This window comes from Pristis pectinata, chromosome 7, assembly GCF_009764475.1.
Source record: "Pristis pectinata isolate sPriPec2 chromosome 7, sPriPec2.1.pri, whole genome shotgun sequence".
Classification (NCBI taxonomy): Eukaryota; Metazoa; Chordata; class Chondrichthyes; order Rhinopristiformes; family Pristidae; genus Pristis; species Pristis pectinata.
The window spans coordinates 76,192,337-76,217,156 of NC_067411.1; the positions used below are offsets into that span (position 1 = coordinate 76,192,337).

At 37.4% G+C, this 24,820-nt stretch overlaps 1 protein-coding gene across 3 annotated transcripts in view; it reads right to left on the bottom strand.

Annotated features, from left to right (window-relative positions):
- The window catches only part of LOC127572213 (transducin-like enhancer protein 4), a 111,260-nt gene that overhangs the window by 57,274 nt on the left and 29,166 nt on the right, over positions 1 to 24,820 (bottom strand). For 2 of the 3 annotated variants that reach the window (XM_052019154.1, XM_052019153.1), the window contains exons 5-6: positions 12,641 to 12,703; positions 11,020 to 11,094 (exon numbers count right to left, since the gene is read on the bottom strand). In XM_052019154.1, coding sequence (XP_051875114.1) covers positions 11,020 to 11,094; positions 12,641 to 12,703 — 138 coding nt within the window. Of the gene's footprint in view, positions 1 to 10,989; positions 11,095 to 12,640; positions 12,704 to 24,820 lie in introns of all 3 variants that reach the window. The other variant, XM_052019152.1, reaches the window with a different exon arrangement.

The following is a 24,820-nucleotide window of genomic DNA, read 5'->3' on the forward strand; positions in this document are numbered from 1 at the left end:
ACACTTATCCATTAACATGGCTCCGATTTGATTTTGTGGGAAACCACACTTATTCTGTAGTTTAGAATGCACATTATGCAGGTCACTGTGTATTTACAGGTAATAATAGCCTCCTCACATAGCCACTAAATCAATATACATATCTAAAAAATATAGTTAAGGTCATTGGTAATCTTACAAGATTCTTTTGGAAGTGATAAGAAAGGTAATTAATTTGAACCTATTTTTCCAATGTTATTGGGGATTTAGTTCTCTAAAGGACATTGGTAAATCAGATGGGCTTTTCGAACACAGTCACCATTTCTGCAGCTAACTTTTTGATATTCCCAAATCATTTAATTAATGGATTTTAATTTCCCTAGATAACACTGTGGGATTTAAGTCATTTTACAAGATCATTAAACCACTTAACCATTGCACTACATACCACAGCTTCAAATCATGAAACAAAATCTGCCCAAAGTTCCATTTTGAAAAATGTCAAAATCAATTTTAGAATAACACATTCATGTTTCAAGATTTAATTACTTTGTCATCACAGGACCTTGGGATAACTTACATTGAAAATATTACATTACTACCATTACATTTGTCACTTGTAGGGTTAACAACTTTGATCAACATGTCCTAAGATGTCAAGGCTACTGAAATTTTAGGACAGATGACAAAAAGAACTTGGCCAAAAGTTCATCTTGAGAAACATATTGGAGTAGGAAAGATAAGTGGGCAGGCAGAGATATTTATAGGGGAAATTCCACACAAGAGAGCTTGGCAGCTGAAGGCACAGCTACTCAAGGGGCCAGTATTAGAGAAATGCAAATAACATAGGATTTGACCTCAGAGATGGACATTACACAGACAGGGAGGGATGAGACCATGAAGGGACTGGTAGTATCTGCAGAAGGCACTGATGTTCTGAGGGCTAGCATAAGTCAGTAAGTACAAGGGGTGAAGGCCGTCAGGATCTGGTGAGAGTCAGCACATGAACAAGAGTTTTAGGTGACTTTATTTACAGTGGCCAGCCACAATTTCGATGGAATAGTCAAGTCCACAGCTATCAAAAGTATGGATGAGGGTTTCACCGTATGAGCAGAGTTGGTAAATGTCACTGAGGTAGGAATAAGCAGTCATAATTCCTCCAAAACTCATCTCAGGGGTCAAATATAATATGAAGATTACAAAGAGTCTGGTTCAGTTTCAGACAACAGTCAGGAAGCAGGTTAGAAATTGGTGGAGGGAGTGGAGTTTGTGATTGGAACTGAATCCAATGGCTTCAGTCTACCCAATACTTAGTTGTCAGACAAAAAGTCTGACAATTTGGAACAAGTGGAGGTGTCAAGGAAGGAAATCATAAGGTAAAGATGGGCAACATCAGCATACATATGAAAACTGATACTGTGATTTGTAATAAATGTTGGTGACAGAAGCATGCAAATGAGAAGTGTGAGAGCCAAGGATAGAGATGACAAGGCAACAACGTGGGAAAAGAAGGTGCTTGCTGATAAAAGTTGTTTCAGCACTATGGCAGGGGTGATTTATTTGATTTATTCAAACAAGGTGTCCAAGGTAAGATGGGCAGAAATTTAGGAAGCTACAACTCATTCATAGAATTTGAAGAAATGATTGACACACACACACTCTTAAAAAGAAATGATGAGATAAAAGAATATAATGTTAAGGTATAAATCTGTTTAGCTCTTCTTGTGAGCAATCTATACTCAGCATTAGCAAAGTCCTATTCATCTGAGCAGTGGGCATGATCTAGGGGCCTCCACCTGGTTGAGGTCCAGTTTCTTTAGTTACCTTGCTGACTACCTCCATATGGAGAAGCTTGTGCTGATTTCTTGCTTAGCTAAATGAAAAAAAGACACCAAGGGCTATGATTCAGTAAATGCTGAGAAATTGGACAAACATAAGTAGGATTAACTTTTCTTATCCAAGTTTCAAAACCAGTCAGAAAAATAATCTTGAAAACTAATATTTAGCCCTGTTAGAATAGAGCACGTTTTGCTGTATTACAAGTGGGCTAAATTAAGCTTCAATATTAAAAATATTATGCTGAAAAAGGCAATGCGTCATTGATGCCAATTGTAATGTTGGATGATGTCCAGATACAGAGGATGTGAATTTATCCAGTTTTTGATGGCATGTAATAAATGTAATGTTTGTGCAAAGAAAAGCAAATTACTGATCTGATCCTAGGGTTCCAACACATCCCCATTTATGCTATACAATCTTACTGCTACGATCCAGGCCCCATTCCATGTCAAATGAGCCCAGGATAGCATTTGTTCCAGAGTCCCTTTAGTTCCAGAGTTCCACAGTACTTGTGGTCAGTGTCAAGCTACCTATGCTTACTGATGACCTCAGAAGAACCTTGAACGATTCCTCTACTGCAAACTTGTAGTCCAGAGTCACCTCCATCAGTCACATCATGGCCCTTCCACATCGCAACTCCATCTTGTTGGTGGGCTCAGAACAAACCCTCCACACAGGTACTGAATATGTCACAGTTCCAACTGACAACACTGGGCAGGGGAAAGCCAGTGGGACACACTGATTCCAACTTTGCAATCTGATTTACTTGCTACTGTATAGCCAGATTTGAGCTTATGGAGAAAAAATAAACTTAATAGAAATGAAATTTGTACTTACTAGAACTGAAACTTCTATCCAGCAGTCTTAATCCCTGGAACAAAAAGGGATTCCCCTACTTCAAGTGGGTGGGCCATAACAGGTTCCACTTAAAAAAGCTAATTTTTAAGAAAAAGATGGCACATGTACTGCATTTTCATTTTGAAAAGGTGGTCACACTATCCAATGCAGAAAAAACTAATGGAGCAAGAGCCAGATTTCTAAGTTCTAATCATTTATCACATTACTGCCGATATCCAAGTTAAGCACTTCAACATGTGACTGAGGCATCCAGCAGCAGCTCAGAGAAATGAACATTGATAGGATGTCAAACACAAACCTACCGAGTATGCATCTCTGGAGACCAACAGGTCAAGGCAATCACCTTGAACAGCAGAGTTCATATATTGCAGGCTCAGGAAAATACAGCTCTGATCACAAAAGTAGTTACTATTTCTGGGCCAGACATTGAAATCTTGAAACCTGATATTAAGGTTGATGATTTATAGCCGAATCTTGCTGAAATTATGCATTGGGAGAACAGTATATTTTAAATGAAATTTCTCCACACTGGTTAGAAACTCCAGCCTCCCTAAACCCTTGTTTGTTGACTGCATCAAAACATTTGGTATTAAGTTACACACACCAGGAACAGCCCAACTTATCATTGGACAGAGAAGAGTATTAATCTCAAAGTCTATGGTTGGGGCAAAGTATTTAATTTCAGGTTCATAAATTCTTGCCAGTAAGCTTCGTGAAATTGGCATTAGGGTGGGCTTTGACGTATGCCGTGTTTTATATACGAATACGCAGGTAGGGCTTCCTCCTACAATTTTTCTTTTACTAGATATGCTTTCTGACTTGAAATCTTGCCATTTTCAAATAAAATACATTCAAACAAACAAGCCTCTGAAGTGGATCACATAATGGACTGGCAAAAATTAAGTTTTAAGTCAAATAAATCCAATGGATATGAATAATTAATACAAGATAATATGAAAGTACATCAAAATTGAAAATGACTTCCTATATTAAAATCTTTACACGAGCACTCAAGGTTAAAGCATAGCCTCAAAAGAGCCTCCAAAATGTAATGTGAAATAAAGTATTTTGAAATGTATAATTCATCTTAATAAATTCACTTTGTAATATTCAGAATGTAAAGATCTTGTAAATTCTATACCAGTAAGCAATTAATTACTACCAATGTTTACAAAATTAAATCACTTCACTGCACTCTACCTCAAATCATAGAGAGGGAGGCTCAAAGACATTCAAGTTTGACTCTGTATCTTACTTAATCTGCAGGAGTAGCATGGTCCAATTGAACTGCTCCTTCACCACTTTAATCAATTTCCTTCCTTAGCTTTTACTAATGCAGTTCAAGTTGTCCATTTTGACATTCCCAATCACAATGCAATCAGATTCACAGTCATTACTCAATAAAATTACTGTTTTTGGGAACAATTCTCTGAAAAAGTGATGACTTAAAAAGTAAATTCTGAAACAAAAGTACAGCCTTTTTAAAAAAAAACCTTCCATCTGCAGGTAGATCATAACTGTGCAAAGTTAAGATGGGTGTTTAAATTTTAGCGCTGTACCAAAAAAGTGACTGGAAACAAACATTAAAAAATGACTAATACCATTGTAAACAAAAACCCACAGTTTCTACTCAATGTTTCATTGCTGTTTATAGGAGACTGCTGTGTGTGAATAACCTGCTGTGTGTGTAAATTGCCTGTCACATTATAACAACTACATTCTTTTAAAAAAACACTTCAATGCCTTGGAAGCACTTCAGGATTTTGTAAATGCAATTGTATCAACCTATAGCTCATGGTATTTTGAAAATAAGACTTCGGCATATCAAGATTATGGGTATCAATTTCCATTTTATACTTTTAATTAGTGTAAACAATGACAATGAAACTGAGAGGTACCCAATTTTGATGTAATGTTTACAATCGAAAGAGCGCATGGATAAGACTATTAATTTTATTTCATGGAATGTTAACGGCTTAAATAATCCGCTTAAGCGCAAGAAGATTTTTTTAAAAAATTTTCATAGATTAAATGCTCAGATTATTTTCGTTCAGGAGACTCACATCAGGAAGAAAGATAATCAACATTTTTTTTTAGATTTTGGAGGGGTCAACAGTTCCATTCAAATTCACAAGCAAAGGTGGAAGGAGTTTCTATTTTTATAGACTCCTCAATTTCATTTGTCCATCATGAGACAATATCAGACCCAAATGGTAGATTTTTATTAATTACTGGTCTGCTTCATAATAAAAAAAGCTGTTATGGTTAATGCTTATGCACCCAATGTAGATCACCCTGAATTTTTTAAACATCTGTTTGCATCATTTCCTAATTTAAATGAATACACTGTGATTATGGGTAGAGATTTTAACTGTTGTCTAAACCCTTCGATGGATAGATCTGTGTCAAATCCTACACTTCCAAACAAATCCGCTGTCTTTATTAATTCCTTTTTGGTTGAATCCAGAATTTTAGATGATGTTTGGAGATTTCTACACCCATATGATAAAGAATTTTCATTCTTTTCTCATGTCTACCATAACTACTTGAGGATTGATTATTTTTTTTATTGATGCTAGATTAGCTCCACTTACTATGGACTGTAAATATGATGCAATTGCCATCTCTGATCATGCACCATTGACTTTATCAATTAAATTACCAGATGTATCCTTTGATGTCAGACAATGGCAATTTAACCCTTCTCTATTACAAGACTCAGATTTCATCCAATTTATTAAAGAACAGATTTCATTTTTCTTTTTAACTAATTTTACTGAAGAAATCTCCAGTGGGATAATATGGGATACTTTTAAAGCATATATCAGTGGTCAAATTATTTCATATTCCACTGGATTGAAAAAAAAGAACTAATAACGAAATACGTATATTGGCTGACAAGTTTAAAGAAATCGATAAAAAAAATTCTGATACTCCAAAAAAGCCCATCTAGGCCTAGAAATACATCAGCAGCCACAGAAGTGCATTAAACCAACTAGCTGTTGATTGCCTTAACAGATCTGCACAGGGGCCAATCTTATTAGTGGCTAACACCGATTCAAGGCAGCAAGTGATGCTTAAAAATATTAAGGTGCATTATGGTTGCAGCAGATGAAGTCATTCCAAAAGCTCACGAGAAGAAATGAGAGGACATGGGTGAGAGAAGATTTGCCGATTTTCCAATGCAGTACTGGAGGCTTTAATGGTGGAGGCAGTGAGGAATAGAAACGCCCTGTATCTGAATTACACCTCAACATAGCGATGGGAGGAGCGGCAGCTCAAATTTGGAGAGTAAGTATCATGACTACCTCCTGGACACCTGGAGGTCACAATCATGATGCTCTAGGTTAGGTCACACACCATAGAATTACTGAAGGCCACTTGCCTCATGCAGTATTTGCAAAAGCAATCCAGCTAATGTCTCACCCCATAACCCTATGAAGTTTTGCTCCCTTGAGTACTTGTCTACTTCCCTTTTGAGCACTATGACTGAATATGCCTCCAGTAATCTCCCTGGCAGACATAGATTATAACTACTCACTGCTATAAAAATCTTTCCTTATGTACATTTGGTTCTTTCGCCAATCACCTTCATTCTATATCCCTTGGTTCTTGATCTTTTCCCAATGGGAACAATTCCTCCCCATCTACTCAGTTTAGGCCCTTAGTGATATTAAATATTTCTCTTAGAGATCTTCTTGCAATTTCCTGTATTCTGAGGTGTACAATCCCAGCTTCTCCAGACAATGATACAATAAAGTCACTCTTCTCTGGAACCATCCGAGTAAATCTCTTCAGCAACTCTCAAAGGCCCTCATATGCTAAATGTGGTGCCAGGAACTGGTCGTAACACTCCATTTGAGGCTGAATCAGGAGTTTTCTAAAGACTCATCATTACTTCCTTGTTCTTGTATTCTGTCTTTATTTATGAAGCCCTGTTCTTATATTCTGTCTTCATTTATAAAGCCCAAGATCCTACATGCATTTAACCACTTTCTCAACCTATCACTTGCAATGATTTGTGCACATATTCCTCCAAATCTCTCTATTGTTATTGGAGACTCGAGAGACCGCAAATGCTGGAATCTGGAGCAACGCATAAAGTGCTGGAGGAACTAAGTGGGTCAGGCAGCATCTATTGAGGGACATGGACAGTCAACGTCTCCATTCTTAAACTCCTTTCAAGGCTTGTGCCTTCTATATTGCCTCTCCTCTTTCTTCCAACTGAAGTGTATCACTTTGCAATGTGTACACTAGATGAATGTACCAGGACTGGGAGAGACTCCATCTTAAAAGTTAACAGCAGAAACTACATACCAGTGCATGTACAGTCAAGGGCACCCTGCACCTCTGTGGTGTTCACCATTCTGGTGAGACCACATGCCTAAGCAGCCTAGTGCTGCATACAGAGGAGAGAGGTATGAATTCTGCTCTACTGAAACAACATTTGTTACTACCCACAATAAATACATGTTACTAACAGAGAATGTTACAGATACCTCCTGCTCTGCAGCAACAATTCTGGCAACATCACATGGCCCATTTTCGATAGGACGTCCTCACTGAAGCAGAATCAACTGCCACGTCAATCTCATGGTGAAGCACATAACAAGTGATTTCTTGGCATATTCTAGAAGGCAGGAAAGTTGAAGGGAGCAACAGGCGAGGTGATTGGTTGTCTTTTTTTTCCCCACCAACCAGGGTAGACGCCACACAATTTGTACACAAACTGATGCCTGAAGTTGAGGTCTAATTAATCAGCAATGGCATCAATGAGCATTTGCCTTTTGGCTGGCATCATAATCTGTATATGGTGCTGGTGCTCACCTCAAAGTGGAGGTCAGTACAAGTTGCATTAAAACTGTGCACATCAAACCGGAAGCAAATTAGCACTCAATGCCCAAACAATGAGTGCTATGAACCAGAGTTCTACAGTCATGGTATGCAGAATTACTTCAGACCAGTTCTGAACCAATAATTAATTAGCACAAGCCTAAGAAAACATTAACCATCTCTCTCTTAGTAGTGATTTCATCATTGAACACCTGAAAGAATTATGGTGCAATCTAGAGGGTTTAGCTGATAGTCTAGAGATCTGCTCAAGTACAAAATTAAAATCCAACTTGATCACAGCCAATCTGAACTCATCCTAAGTTGAGGAACTAAAGCTTTTTTAAAACAAAACAAACCTGACACATGGTCAAGCCCTCTTGGGCTCAGGCCTGGTTGTCAGGGCTTGCAGGCATTACTTCTCAAAGCACATTTGTGATGCAGTTGTGATTTAGCCTAATATATTAATATCCTCTATTCTACCTAGCTGCAACACATTCAGTACTCTTTGGCATTGCCTTTCAATAAGACTTTCAGCATCGGCCTAGTTATGACACATTTTTTTCAAAATTTAGTAAGGGTATCAACAGCACCATGTCTATATCACTGGGAACTTTGCAGAGGAACTTAATCCCCAAACTGGATCAGCCCCATCAGCCGAGATTTTGTTTGCTGAGGGTTGTTAGAAGAATTCTTAAATGTCATGGGTGATATGAATTTAATCCAAGCACTGTGCTTTCCCAATGCAGAGAAGATTTTCAATAGGCTGTGTTGTCTTTTCTTAATTACGTTAGACACCATTAGTTCAGCAAATGATTCTATCGCATAATTTTTTTTGCACACAACCACTCTTGGTCTTCATAGTTGTCATTGGCTGTTGTTCTGCCATTTGATATATTCGAAGGTGCATATCAGGAGCATGTGATCTATATCATTTCATGGGATACAGCCTTAGGTCAGCATACAAGATTCCATAATCAGAGTCTTGTGTCTAGGAACAAGCATTCAATTACCAACAGTTCGATTTTAGCTTTGGCTAAAGTTTTCTCCATTTAAAAGGCTTCTATGGTATCATAAGCTGCTGAAATATGAATTCTTTTTATTAATCTGCAGCCATTAGAGTTGCCTACACAGGTCCACAATGTCGATATATAGAGTTTGACATGCAAAATGCCCCATTCCTGGGGGATCATAAAATGTAACTGCACACTATATTCATCTACCATATGAAGAAATGAAGCGTGAAAGGCACAGAACAAACATAATTCACAATTCTTCATGACTGGTTTAGATTCATCCTACTTTGTGAAAGGTCATTAGCAGGAAATGAAGGTCACTCTTCTATTCCATTTCATCTAATTAACTGCCAATATCTTCCATGTGGTCATCCAAGCTCCAAACAGTGCTTAAAGTAGCCCATTAAAAAACAACTAACAATCAAGCCATGTCTAATGCTACTATCACCGGCAATCAGTGGGTTTCAATTTCCTCCTTTATAAAAGAGGAGAAAAATGAAACACTATCTGCACTTCAGACTGATTATTCAGTGACCCTTATCTACACATCTTCACTTAGCAATTTGAATTTTAATCAAAGCAAATGGAATAATTAACATTTCAAAGTATCTTGATACAATGAACAAAACAATAAAAGACTTCACACACAAAGAAAACTAAAAAGATGCTACAAGGCAAGTTAATTAAAATAAAATTTTAAAAATTGTATTTGCCAGAACCAGCTACAGTTACAAATGAAGGAGATTCTGCTGAGATGAAGTTATTTCTCACTTTTAACTTTAACAGAGTGAACAGCAGCTCTTTGGTATGACTGACTATTTACTAGCAGTATCAAACCTACAGAGATGAAAAGACACAAGTATTTACAGAACAGTTGTATTGCAGTTAAAGCCACATTAGTCAGTAGTATTTGGAGAGGAGTGCAATAAAAAATGGCTTCTTATTTGTTGTGTGATTTAGCAAACAAATTGGTGCTTCAGTGGGAAAAAAAATCAAAATATTTAGTCAATATGTCTGCTAACTAACCCCTTTAAAATTATTTATATATATTTGAATGATAACTGGTTAAGAAAATAACCATTGGATAAAAACCTTAATCCTATTTCAAAAGAAAGACTAAAGGAAAATACATTGGGCTCTCCTGATCTTGCAGCATAATTTTGTTGGGAAACTAACTGAATTCTTAGTAAAATGGTATAAATCATTTATTCTGTTATTTGTTGGTCCCTCACTAAAGGGTTCCAGGGAAATTATGGTAGAGTTGCAGGCTGATGCCCCTGATATAAATGAACAAAAGAACTAGAAATAGAAGCAGGAGTAAGCCATTAGGCTCAGAGCTGCTTACACAAGATCCCAAAAGGTGAAAGGTGCTTAAAAGCAAATATGCAATCAAAATGTATGAGACAATATTTCTGAGCTTTAAAACAATATTAAAAATGTTGGCATTCAAAGAGTCTATGTTGGATGGTAATCATTTATTGTTTTCTTACATTATTTCATGAAACAAGTTTTTTTTTAATTAGTGACTTTAGGAACCTTTTTAGCAGATTCTAGCATATTCATATTAATCACAGCAAGAAATTACAATCACGCTCAATCATTTAGGTTCCTGCAGAGATCAAAAGTTTACAATAAGATATGCAAGTCTGATGTAATGATAACCAGCACTAAATTTTAAGGTAACGTTTCAACTGATCATTCATGAACATTTATAGCAATGATACAGATGCAAATGAGATATCTTCAACAAAGCAAATAATGATGGATGGTAAGCTGTGCACTTTGCCAGAGGGAACAAGTCTATTTACGACATCTGGAGCAAAGTGAAAAAAAAAGCTTTTGTCACATTAATTCAAACTTTCTTTTTTATGGTTAACATTTTTGGTGACTATAAAAATCTAATTGTAGAATAAATACACATTATGTGCTTATAAATCACAATGACTAAAATCCTACCAGACTTGCACATATTATGCCAGGAAAGGCTACACTTTAGATAAGAACTCTATTGCTTACAGTCTCCCTTTGGTATACCAAATACAGAATGGTAATGGTAAATAATAATCTGAACAATTATTCCACTTTTTAGGGAAAACAAAACCATTTAGAGGCCTTTAATTCCACTGCCAAAGAACATCATGATGTTCCTAAAACACACAATATTTGGCACAGATAACTTAAATTTTAAATGTTCATGTGAATGACTTTTCTTTAAAAATAGGTGCACCCCTAATCAGTCACTTTTTATTGATTTTTCTCTTCTAAAATGTGGAGTGGAACTTGAATTCATCACACACAATATTCAACTGCAATAGCTAGATTGAATTGAGCAATAATTTATGCCTGTACTTTTAAATTAAAATCAGATTTCAAAAATAATGGATCCCTTTACACCTGATCTCCCTCATTTTAAATGTCAAACTGGCTCCAGCAGTGGCGAGGAGAGTAATAAAATGGGTATACACACTGTAAGGGGCAGACTTTGAAGACCACGTACCCCGATGATGGCGTTTAGCTCAGCCATGGTCACTTGCTTGGCCCGTTCCACTGCCTGCACCACTTGCTGTTGGTGCTGAAAGTGAATTTCAGAAAGCAAATAATGTCAGTTTCATTTGCATTCTGTAGAATTACATCCTCCTTAAACATAAGATTGAAAAAACCTCACTGGTCAATGCCATATGTAATTATCACAGAGCATATTTAACTGCTCAATCCAATCCCTTTTAAGGGTTTACTAACAAAAGGTTTTGATAAACTGATTTTTTCAACTCTAACTTAAAGGACAAACTATAACTGAAAAGAAAAATTACAAATTGGTTGCAAATCAACAAATAAAATCTGCTATTTTTCACTTTTAAGAAAATAAAATCTATTAAGAAAAATCTGAACTTAATCTACAAATACTAAGACTCAGTAAACATAGATAAGAAATACATTATGTTATGAAAACCATGATACAAGTAAATTTGTGATACTTTACAAAGACTGCCTCAAGCCTTAATACACTCCACCTCTATGATTGTTAAATACCTTGGTTTTTTTTGCAGCATCTAATAGATTATACATAATACCTTCTCAGTTGTGTACTTTCTGTAAATTCAAAGACTTACAGGAAGATGCAGTGAAGCACCCAAACAAAAGACATTTACTAGTCTTTACAATTTAATGAAGTCAGGTAAGTGTACCACATCCGGGTATTTGAATACAGACTTCCAACTTAAACATCACACTCAGTGGCACTTAGCATTGAGAATAATCTGCTGAAGCATCAATGAAAGTACAAGTACCCTTATCCTTAGCATGCTCTTTAAATGGCAAGATAAAGTGAACAAATCTAATTATGAGGTGGAAGAAACTCAGACTAAAAAATACCTACTGTTATAATGCTATATCTTTAAATTCATAATTCATTTAGCATATCATCTTTCAATAATCAACTACATAATAAAATCACAATGAAGTTTTTATTTTGTATTTTTGGTATCAAGTGGCCACTTAATCAACAATTTCCTCACCAATCCCTGCTTGTTATTTTTTTAAATTATGAATGTTGGTCAGTTTTTCAAAGTTTATTACAATTGGCCATGACATAAGTGACAAAGACTGTGCGTAACTATAACATTGTGCAAATTGTCCACACTACACCATTGTCCAGGCTTATATGTGAACTAAAGCCAATCAGATACATTTTAACCACCCATTCCATCAGAAGTTACCATTATCTGAAAAAGTATGGTGAAGGAATGTACATGCATGATTATATTGCCATAAATTTCACAAATATACAAGGTTAAACAGCCTAAATAGTTTGATTCATATACACTTAACATTGAAAGTAACAGATATTCTAAAATAAATTTAGTTTCATACCAATATTGACTTAAAAACAGTTCAACACAAGAGTTTTAAGTTCTCTCTATCCCATCCATTGCAGAGCTGCATTTTTATTAAGATTTGAAAGCAAGTGAAAGGAAGTCAAATTGGAAGTCAAATCTTCAGCACTCTTCAGCAGTCCAGAGCTAAACAGGGAAATTACCTCAAGAAAACCACTGAAGTAAGCCAAGTGCCATCCACACCATCAGCATCAAAATAAAATTGCAACATAAAGTAGAACTTACCTCCTGAGACAAGAAAGGAATGACCTGGGCACAGATGGCATTAAGTCTCTTGACAATTTCAGCCTGAAAGACAAAAGAACAAGCATGTCTTTGGTCATTAGTGCAATACAGTTGAAATACATATAGTGGGAACTGCATCATCTTGTTACTCAACCTTCAGGAAGCTATTTAACTTTTTAATCTACTTTATTTTCTATTGCAGCTAATCTCCAACTACAATTAAAAATAGAATGGATTACAAACTTTCCTGATGTGTGGGATTAATATGAAGTAAACATGAATAAAACAGTCAAATCAGCAAAAATAATTTGAGTTTTATACCTAATTTCAGACAAAATCCACACTTATATAACCAGCATAAAATCTTAATTAGTCCATCTGAAAGCTTTACAATTTCTAACCATTGTATCAATAATTAAATAATTATACATTTATTGGAATATAATTGAGAACATTACATCAGCAAAAAAAAAAATCAGATAATCTTGAACCTACAGGTTAGATCCATTAACTTTGAAATATAATTATATGATCAGAAGAAGAAACATTGGGACAAGTAGAACCTTGTACTATCAGCATTGCAGGTGAGCAGTCAAAATCATGTGCAGGTCTCACTTGTCACTGTCTTCCTGCAATTGTGTAAACAAACATTTTAATCTCCACCTTGGAAAGGCTATTTGTTAGAAACCACCAAGGTATTTCGAATCCCAGTAATGGCATCATTGCATGACTGGTGGTTTAACCAGGAGCCTGTGTATAGTTCAATCCCCAAGTAGAGCCATCAGGACTAGAAGCAGCTCATATCAGGAGTTAAAAATTTAGGCAACCATTTTTGGCCTTGAATTATTACTTATCATTAAAGATTAGATTTTAGATTGAAATGCAAAAGCTACAGTTTACATTATTTATGTTACTACATCAGAGAAGATCAGTGATTTTGGATGAATGTCATAAGATTCAGAAGAGTTGATGTTAGAAAAAGAGCAAATGCAACATTCTACAAGTTTGTAGTAGTCTGAAATGGCCTACCTAGTATTAAAAAAAACACATCACCACATTCAAGAATCAAAATTCACAAGTTCATAAATCCTGTTTCAAAGTGTCATCACAAACATCTGGGCCTGCTGTTTCCACTAGGTTACAATGTTTTATTCAGTACAATTGAGCCACTGCAAAAGATCATGGAAGTTTAAGTGCAAACATGTACAAAGCAACTCCAGTGTCTGCAATCTTTTGTGTTGGTCTTTAAAATATTACTCCAAGGCACTCCTATTAATAAAACTTACAATAACCCAAGAGTAAATGATTCAACATTAAGTATTTCCACACACTACAATAGTTTTGAGTCCCTTTGGGAGGCTCTAAGAGAAGGCAGACCCCGTGGGTGCAAAAACAGTTAAAGTTTCTATTTTTTTGTTTGCTCTTTTACATTAATTTAGTAAGAAATTGACATTTTTTCCAGAAATTTCTTTTTTTCCCTTAATTTCAGCTAACTAATATGGTTGAATGGAATGATAAACCAATTTTCATTAAATATCATGTATTTATACATCTTAAAATAACATATTTAAGATTGAGGTTTGATTAAGCTGTTTTCGTCAAAGATAAGGCAAAACAAAATAGTTTTAAAATTCTGCCCTATAGCATCCAGTGAGTTGCAAATGAGCAGAGTTAAAACTCAAAACCACTTAAAAATGGGAGCAGTGATGTACATATTTACATCTGTTATGCTGAGTTTATCTAAAGTGGAAACTCTTCCCCATCTAGATTGACAGAGAAACCTTCCTTTACATCTATTAAGTTTTACAACATATGAATCCCTGACTTACGGACACCCGCACATACAAACAAGCACTTGGGAGACTGCCTGGATGGATTTGCCGGCTGCAGGCTGCTTCTGCTGGATGGGAACAGGGCATTTCCATGAATATCCTCTTCCCACACCCACCACCCCCCCACCTCCAGGAGTTGAAACAATCAGGGGCTGGGTCGAGCCGATCGGAACTGGGAGCACTGAGCAGACTCACTCACTCACTCCCCCCACCTACTCGCTCTCCCGTCAGATCCATTTCTGTGATCCTTTCCCACACACTGTATTTGTTCATTTCAGACTTGCAAAAAAATTTGAGTTATGAACAGTTCTCAGGAACACAACCCTGCTGTAATCCAGGAACTGCCTGCAAACATTCTTCAATTGGAGATCTCAAAATAGTTTTAAACGTAATTATTATTAAAGACAAATACAAAAGGATTCCATAAGTGTCACAGGTGACTGCTATTCTTAAAATTAGACATTCAGATTGAGATTTTACTGAGATTTATTTACCAAAGGCTTGCCATGCAAATTATGAAAGAAGAAAGTGTCCTGAAGTGATTTCAAATCTGTAAACCAATATCAGAGTTTGGGAACAATATGTTATCCTTCAAACTTTGTTTCTCATTGTTAGTTCATCAGAACCTCGATTAAGTTACAGCTTTGCATTCACTGAATCCTAGAAATTACTGCAAAGAATGCCATCAGTTGGTCGATCATGCCCGTGTTGAACTTTAAGCTTGAGCTATCTGTTCTCATTCCACTTAACATGGAACAATACAGCAAAGTATGGGCCCTTTGGCCCACGATATTGTGCCGACCTATACAAACCTTATCCCCATTCAATCTATCCACCTCTCTACTTCACCTCTCATAACCCTCTATTTTTCTTTCGTCCACGTGCCTATCTGATAGTCTCTTAAATGACCCTATCGTATCGGCCCCTACCAGCACCCCTGGCGGTGCATTCCAAGCACCCACCACTCTGTACGAGAAACCTACCTCTGACATCTCCCCGAACTTTCCTCCATGCACCTTAAATAGGTGACCTCTAATATTGGCCATTGCCACCCTGGGGAAAAGATGCTGGCTGTCCACTCTGTCTATGCCTCATAATCCCCAACTTTTGCAATTTCCTTTTAAATGATTTTATCTCACATTTGTGGTTAAAGTATCCATCAACCCACTAGATGAAAAGATACTCCAATAAAACTTTTCTGTTTGCTAATAAAGAGTAACATTGAGTTTATGCCTTGATTATTTATTGATCTTCTCAAAACTTTATATCTTGAAAAGCTATTACATACTTGTGAATCCTCTCTGTTTCATTTAAAAAGCTCCAAGTTCTAAAACCTCCCTTAATTAATCTTTCCATATTGAGGTCCTTCTAATAAATCTGCATGGTGGATTTTTCATTGATCTAAAGTATTTCCTATAAAAGGAGTGCCCAGAACCTGAAACAATGGATTACCTTTGACCTATCAATGTTTATTATCAATACAACAGAGTTTCTAGTAAGGGCAAAAGGCACATAGGTTTTACTGACTCATTTCCTGGCCCCTAATATTATATATCTAGGAGATTTCTTGTGGTAATTCAGAGAACAATTCAAAGTATGGCAACAGTAATTTGTGCATGTACTTAATATCTCCAGTATTAACGCACAGATCAATGAAAACAATTTTCAAAAGTAAACTCTGGTTTTGTGTTTCACCAATTCCGCCTTCTAATCCCCAAGCCAGATATGAAATTAGTCTCCTTGAAACAACTCCCTAGCTCTCAGTACACCACTGTCACGTTTTCCTAGTCTGTGGTTTGGCAATTTTGTGTGCTGCTCGTCCCTTTGTTGCCTTGACTACAAACATACGTCTTTTTCTTTCACCTTGGTTCCTCTTGGCTTCTGTTTCTTTTCCCCACTATTCAAAATACTGAACCACCATCTCAACAGCACCCCCTACATTCATTTCTCATGTTTCCTCACATTCCTACATTTCCTTCCCATTGTGTATTCTCCCCCAAGACGTGTATCAAGAAATATAGCCCCTCCATTCATATTTTCATTTTACATTGATTACATGCTCCCCATCATCTCCTTAATTATCTGAAGCTGCCCAACCCTTGCCTCCCATTTGCCGAAGCCAAATTGCAAACTCCTTCAACCCATATCCTTCGTTGCTAGTGACTTATTCAATTTAGTCACATTCCTGCTAGCCACCATACAGGTAGTAAATTTTCAAACCATCATCTTTTACCCTGCTGGAAGAAGTTAGTGGCCAGGAAAAGTTGGCCAAATCTTTACAAATATAATTTAATGCCATTTTTAAGTCTGCACTTTGTTTTATATAAAAATTTAATACTATATTACACTAACTAGTCAATCTCCTGTGATGCTCAATACAAGACTATGGGGACAGAAGTATGATAATGTGCAAGTTAGTAATGCATACTTCAGTGAAACTAAATTTCAAGCAGAAAGATCAAAGTAAATATATGTTACTACATCATGTATTTAGAACATACAACAGAGATTGAACTTCTATCCTGAGGTCTCCATCCCTGACCTCTGGTGACTCTGTGATGCATTTTCTTCTCCCAATCCAGTCTCTCATTTTTTTGTTCTTGCCATTTCTGCTTCTGTCTTTTTTTCTTACCAGACAAGGTGGCAGTCAAAACTTGGTGGGGTGCTGTGGCGGCTCATGCCTGCAATTTAGGTGAAGGTTATAAGAAAAATGTGACCCAGAGTATCTCCCATTTTGTTAGCACAAAATAAACCTTAATTGTATACCTTCGTACTACCCCTTCTTATCCACCCATCATTACCTCACCTCTTTAGTACTCTCCACACATTACCCATGTTTAATGTCTTTTCCCGTCATTCACCCCACTTTTAATCCCCTTTTAAAGAGAGATCAAAGCTGTCCTCATTGTGACCAGTTTTACTGCTACTTCTTTCCTACCCATTTCCCTCAAAAGTTGAACTTGCCTGAACTGGAGAGTCTTTACCTGCTTGAACTAACATGGAAAGAATAAACTGCTCCTTCAAATGCTCAGCATAATACTCTCTTAAAAAAATGCAAAAATAGATGTATAATTATAGTGCAATTAGTTCCTCAATCAGAAACACAATTTTTTATTTAAACAAAGTCTTGAAATTCTGCCTGCACTGATGCCACAGAAAGCACTCAGGGATGAAAGTGCTAATGGAATCAGTATTAAAAAGGAGCGTTATAAATGCATTCTTGACAGTGCCGCTGTGCTAGGAACATGGCACAGATCCTGTCCCTGGCCAACGATCCCAGTGGACCTTATAATCATGGCAAAATCTCAAGGCTGCTGGGGAGTTGTGCAATCGAAACAGAGCCATGGCAGGAGCTTCATCACATCCAAAAGGAGGGAATGAGTGAGACCACAAGATCAGGGCAGTGTATCAACACATGCAGCAGCCACTACAGTCCACAGCAATGTCGGCGCTCACCATGCTGGCCAGGGTGCGGCCCTGAGCCCCACATAATAATGGGGAGTATCAAACTGCTTGCCCCAGCCTGCCAATCACCAGCCCTCACAGGCAACCTCTCCACACTGAAACATAGGATGATTCATTGCTGGAGGGACACCAATAGAGGGCATATTCCCAGCACAGCAGACCAAGTGGAGGTCCTTCTTGTCTGTACTCAAGGACAAAGAATGCTTTAGTGAATCAGATAGCACTGTGCAGATACAAGTGTATTTTCTTTTAAAAAGATAATTTGAAGAATAGCCACTGAGTAGAAAATGCTAAAGAAATAGATTGAACTGAACAGGACAGATACATCCTGATAAATTAGATCACCCTAAATACTCTGGCTGTAGAACTCAAGTTTAGCTCAGTGTTACAACTGTAGTAAAATAATTAAAATCTAAATGATAGATTTTTAGGAGTGGCTTCAGCTTTCAAATAAAACTGTAAAATGAAGTTAAGAAGGAAAGGATAGACAGTCAATTGCCTTGTTGTAAATTATGTAATTTAGGGACATTCCACAACTTCGTTGAAGCCGTTATTCTGCATATAAACCTTTTCAGCTATCTACAAAAAAAATAGTATGTATTACAAGTGATGTGGTGTTCAGTTGCCTAGATAGCACAGACTTAACTTTACAGGGGTAAAACCCATTACTCATGTGAACATAAGATTTATAGAAATAGAAACAGAAATGCTGGATAAGTCAGCATTTCAGCAACGTGTGGAAAGTGAAACAGTCAACATTTCAGATCAATGCCCCTTCATCAGAACTTGAAGGATTTTCATAAGATTTATAGAATTGGATAGCTTTCTTGACCCAGCCTCTTTGATCAATGAACTGTTCCATATCCATGAATAGTTCCACAATATGTTTGCCATTCATAATGGCTCACCACCCTGAAAATACTGTCCCTTGAACTGCTTGCAGCACACAAGTGGTATGTTTATCATGTTTACCTCCTCTCAAATGGAAGTAGTTACTTTAAATTTAACCCTTCTATGTAGTAACTCTTGCAAAGAGTCTATTAAACAGCATGTTATTAAGCAGCTATATTAACTGTAGCAAACATCCCAGGACTGTAACTAAGTTAGCAAGAACAATTTTTAAAACAATTTGTGCTGCTAATTTCTAATTGGCCCATGATTCTAAGTGTTTACTAAGTTTATATCAGATCATTAAGAATAGAAGCTTGCATTCAAGATCAGATTAGTTGGTCTGCACTCCCTGGCAATAACTTCCTTACTTCAGGCATGTAATATCTGCTTTCACTTGGCACAATTTAGGACTTCTGCAAAACCTCCTTCAACATTCTGGGAATCAATTACCAATTATTTTTTCTAATTTTAGTATCATCAACCTTTACTTTTGAATATGCATCCTTAGCCACGTAAATGTCAAATGCAGAAGCACCTGAATACAAAGTGGAACTTGCTATTCATTCACTCTTAACATGCACCCTCCAGGATAGAAACTAATGCAAAATATTAAGTTTACATGTTTCTTCATTCAACTTTGTGATCCCATCCTTCCTTTTGCTACCAGTTATCTGACACATTTTCTCACTAGTTTTCTTCAAACATTACTTTTTCAGAATTTACTTTCCCAAATGTTCTCCAATTCATTTATCTGTCCTACTTTATTAACCAGAACCATCCTTCTTGAACTTTGAACACATCTAAAGAAGCCACCCTCCATATATTTTACAAGCAATATCTATTTTGACCACAAACATCTTGATTTATAATTCCAACTCAATTTAGTTAAAACCCCCACCTACAAATCTCATCTTTGGTTTCAGGCAACCAAATCCTCTCATTAACTGGTTGATCACTGAAATATTATAAATGAGGCTTCCACCTCCAGTTTAATCTTGTTGTAAAAGAATGATTTAACCTTACAGCCATGGAAATAATGAACTACAGGATTCAGTTACTTAGTGACCAATCCCTTCCTGTCACTGCCAGTCTTACTGCATTTACAAAGGGGTTTGTTGAGACAACATTTGGAGTATGTGTGTACAGTTTTGGTCTCCTTACCCAAGAAACAGTGTAAGCAACACAGGGGGAGTGCAGCAAAGCTTTAATGGACTGGTTCCAGGGGCAGCGCAGAAAAAACAGGTAGAATGGAACTATATTCTGTAGAAGGACGCGAGGAGATTGCATCAAAACCTACAAAGTACTTATTTTACAGGCTAGCTCTAGGGACCACATTCCCTCTGACAGTCTAGGCTTAGACGACACAGTTTGAAAATAGGGGCAAGACATTTAGGATTGAAACAAGGAGAAATTTCTTCAGTCAGAAGATGGTGAAACATTTAAATTCTCTACCCCAAAGGGCTGTGGAAGCTCAATCACTGTGTTCATTCAAAACAGGAATTGGTGGACTTTTGGGCATTAATAAATCATGGAATAAGAGGATAGTGCTGGAAAGCGGCACAGAGGTAGATCAGCCAAGACTTTGAATAATGGTGGAGCAAGCCTGAAGGGTCAGATAGCCTACTTCTGCTCCTATTACGTTCTAATTTATTATGTTCATATATTATACCTTGACACCAATCCATCTGACCTTTCTTTCCACATTCCTCTCTCCCTGGCTTCAACCAGATGCTGAAGACTTACCCACCTGACAGACTGGTGGACACCTCATCTTGGTTGGATGTGACCAGAAAACAGTGATTAAAAATTGTTAACCAGATCCTGCCATTAGGTTCAGCAGGATCAAAAGGAAACATCAATCCCTCCCATCTCACTTCTGCCACCCACCAACCCCCACTTGACCCATGTCCCTCTCCCCACTTTTCCCTACTCCATGCACACCCTCCACCAACCATCTATCCCTCCTCCCACCCATTTTCCCCATCCCTCTAAAAGGCAGTATTAAAGGATTTAATTGTATTATTATATCACTCTCATTAGAGTTTGAATGCCTCCCTGCCAATACCCAATCTGCAGCTGCTTAATGTTAATGGTCAATAATTGAACATGAGTAAGATATTTCAATGCAGTTAACCTATAACAACAAAACAGTTTATGTCTATAATAGACTGAAATGATGAGTTGGGGGTTGGGTATTAAGCAAACATAAAACAGAGTGCAAAACATTTGATGGATACAAATCCTCCTGCTCATATTGTTAACATCTTTGCATTTACAGTAAACAATTGCATATTTACTAACCAAATGTGAAGGAAATCAAGTATCGACATTCTGTCTAAACCTACACTTGTTTCAAGGTCGTCTGCAAATAAGTGTGCTGAATCTGATTTTTTTTATTCACATAATCCATTCTTTTTGGTGAGTCATTGTGAAAGAATTCATTAGAAAACTAAATTTGATTACTCCTTTAAAATATTAGCGAGGGGATGATAAGGAAGAATTGTTCTGTAAATAAATACTCAAATGCTGCATCAAGCACATCAGAACTAAAGTTACAATGTACCCTGAATAATATTCCAGATAATTTAACTGATAAACAAGTAGCTCACATTGGGAAATGTTAGCAACAGCATTGTTCATCTAATCAGACAGAGGACCTTAATGTCCTTGAGAAATTAGAGTCATGCAACCATTTTGTAACTAGTGCAAGATATTTGTGTATTGAACTAGTTTTATTTGGGGAAAAAAAAAGAAAACTTTAAGGTGAAATTTACAGGATTATAAAAGGGACTGACAAAGATATTCTTGGCAGATTTGCACTCTGCTGAAGTCAAAGGTTTAAATAACAGACAATAAGCTGCAGATGTTAAAAGTTATGACTGAAGGAGAATTAAGCAGAAAGTTATGAAATAAGTTTCTAGCAAAAAACATTGAAGACCATATTACAAGAGGATGTGTGATACAACTGGCCAGCCTGTAAACAGATGGTATTCAGGAGACAACCCTAATTTGTATAGTTAAAATACAAACTGGGCCATGTCACTTTACTAAGGATAATGTGTCAGAGATTATTTCACAAGAATAGGTACAACAACATTGAATGATGAAATAATAATTTGCACAGACTAAAGTATATCAATTTTAATTGCAGTATTTTTAATCATCTAATTTTCATCCAGCTAATGAGCAATGAATGGAAGGGAGGTAGGAGTGCTGGAAATAATCCATACAATACCCATTTTCAAAAAAGATAAACTAACCCAGGTAATTATAACTAGTTTAAAATATGTGGTAGGGAAAGCTTTAATTAAAATTAAATGATTAAGTATCTGGATAAAGAAAAAATAATTAGGAGCAACACATTTCAGAAATGAATATTAAATAAGAGTTCTTTAAGAATATATGGTGGATTGGGAAAACGCAGTAGCTCAGATGTTCATAGACTTTCGTAGTATCTTTGACATCTACCATAACAAAGCTAACCAGGAGAAGATTAAGTAATACAGAATTAGGGGGAAACATTAAACTTGAATTAATGGCTGATAAGAATTGGAAAAAAACACAAAGCAAGTGTTAAGGTCAACTTCTAGAAATTTCTGAAAGTTAGTAGTCCTGATCTGGATCTGCTTTGTAAAATCAATGACTTGAATACTTGCAGAAAATTAGAGTTCATGAGATATTAAAATTAATACCTCAAGTGGTGGGATCAAAAAAGATAATAATTCAATACTGGGTTTACTGGCAAGAGATATAGGTATGAAAGTAAAGATATAATGGTAAATCAATACAAAACTTCAGTAAGGTTCCACCTGGAGTATTCCATTAAGCATGGCCTCTGATATACAGCAAGGATATTCAGCCCTTTAAAGAAGTGTAACACAGGTTGAAAAACACAATGATGCTGGAGGAATTTAGCAGGCCAGGCAGCATCCATGGAGACAGAAACTGTCGAGTTCCGCACAGGTACAAGAGGTGGCACCAATGCAGTCGTTGATATAGCAGAGAAAGATTAGGAATGGGGCCGGAGTAGGCTTGGAACAGAGACTGTTCAATGTAGCCAACAAAAAGGCAGGCATAGCTGGGGCCCATGCGATTGCCCATAGCTACGTCCTTCCACTAACATTCTCCTCCTCCTGGCTGAACTTGTCCTCTTTGGTGCATTGACTCGACTGCATTGGTGCCACCTCTTGTACCCGCACAGAACTTGACAGTTTCATAAATTTTCGCCACTAATTTTCACCCAGCTCTCCAATTCACTTGAACTATCTCTGACACCTCCTTCTCCTTTCTCAATCTTTCCGTCTCCATCTCAGGAGATTCCTTATCCACTGACATCTTCTACAAACCCACAGATGCCCACAGCTACCTCGATTACAGCTCCTCCCACCCTGTCTCTTGCAAGGATGCTCTCTCTTTTTCTCAATTTCTCCGCCTCTGCTGCATCTGCTCCCGTGATGAGGCCTTCCACTCCAGGATATCCGAGATGTCCTACTTCTTTTCGAACTGGGACTTCCCCCCCGACTGTGGTCAAGACAGCTCGCATCTGCATCTCTGCCATTTCCCGCACCTCCGCTCTAACCCCCACCCCTCCCAGACCCAACAGGGATAGGGTCCTCCTTGTCCTCACACTTCATCCCACCAGTCTACGTATCCAACATGTCATTCTCCACCACATCCAACAGGACCCCACCACCAAGTTTACCTTTCCCCTCCCCACCCCTTTCTGCCTTTCACAGGGGCCGCTCTCTCCGCGACTCATTCGCCGATTGCCACCATAGGTGCAACACCTGCCCCTACACCACCTCCATCCAGGGACCCAAGCAGTCCTTTCGGGTGAGACAGAGATTCACCTGCACTTCCCTTAATATCATCTCCTGCATTCGGTGCTCCAAGTGTGGCCTCCTCTACATTGGTGAAACCAAACGCAGACTAGGGGACTGTTTTGCAGAACACCCGCGCTCTGTCCGTAACTGTGATCTGCATCTCCCCGGTGCCAGTCACTTCAACTCCCCCACCCACACTATCACTGATATGACAGTCCTCAGCCTCCTCCACTGGCAGGAGAATTCCTAGTACAAACTGGAGGAACAGCACCTCTTTTTTCCCCTCTTAGAATCTTGCAGCCTAACAGCATGAATATTGAATTCTCCAACTTTACGTAATCCCCACCCCCCCTCCCCACAAACCCCCACCATGCTTCTCCTCTTCTTCACTTTCCTAGCCTCCTTTTCTTCCCCTCGCTTCTTACCTTTTACCCACCCCACAGTGGATCTGCTCTCCCCTCCTCCCCAGCATCTGCAGTTCTTTGTTTCTCTAGTTCACAGGTTCACTAGTATAATGCCCTGAATGAGGAAACAAACACAATAACATCTTGAAAAAATGGGCGTTTTCATTCAAGGATATTATGAATTGATTTGATTGAGATGATTAACATTATGAAGGTTAGGGCAGGGTGAGTAGAAATGTTTACTTTACTGCACAAGAGGCTATTGGTATTAAACTCTGCCCTAGCCAACAATGTTCATATCCCATGAGTGAATAAGAACGGAACAAGGTATAGTAAAATGGGATTTAGTACAGGCAGTAGGAGAAACTATTTATATACACGAGTTTTATGAAGCAGAATACATGAAACAGAGTCCATGATGATATTCATGAAATAAGTCAGCACGGTGGCTGAAAGAAAATGGCAAATAAGAGATATGGAAACAGACAAGTATAAATTATTCGGATTAGTGCCAAGTGAGGACAGGTACCACAGACTTCTCAGATCAAATATCCCATTTCTGTGATGCAATTGCTAAGCAATTCTAAACAAAACCAAATATTATATTGTAAATCAAAAGATGTGATGAGGAGAGTAAGAGGCTGGCAGTTAAGAGGAAACAGCAGCAGTTTGACAGAAATATTCATGAGAAGAATAAGTTAACGTACTGCACTGATATACTAAACTATATTTCAGCTGATGAATTATTTGTCAAATCCGCACAGA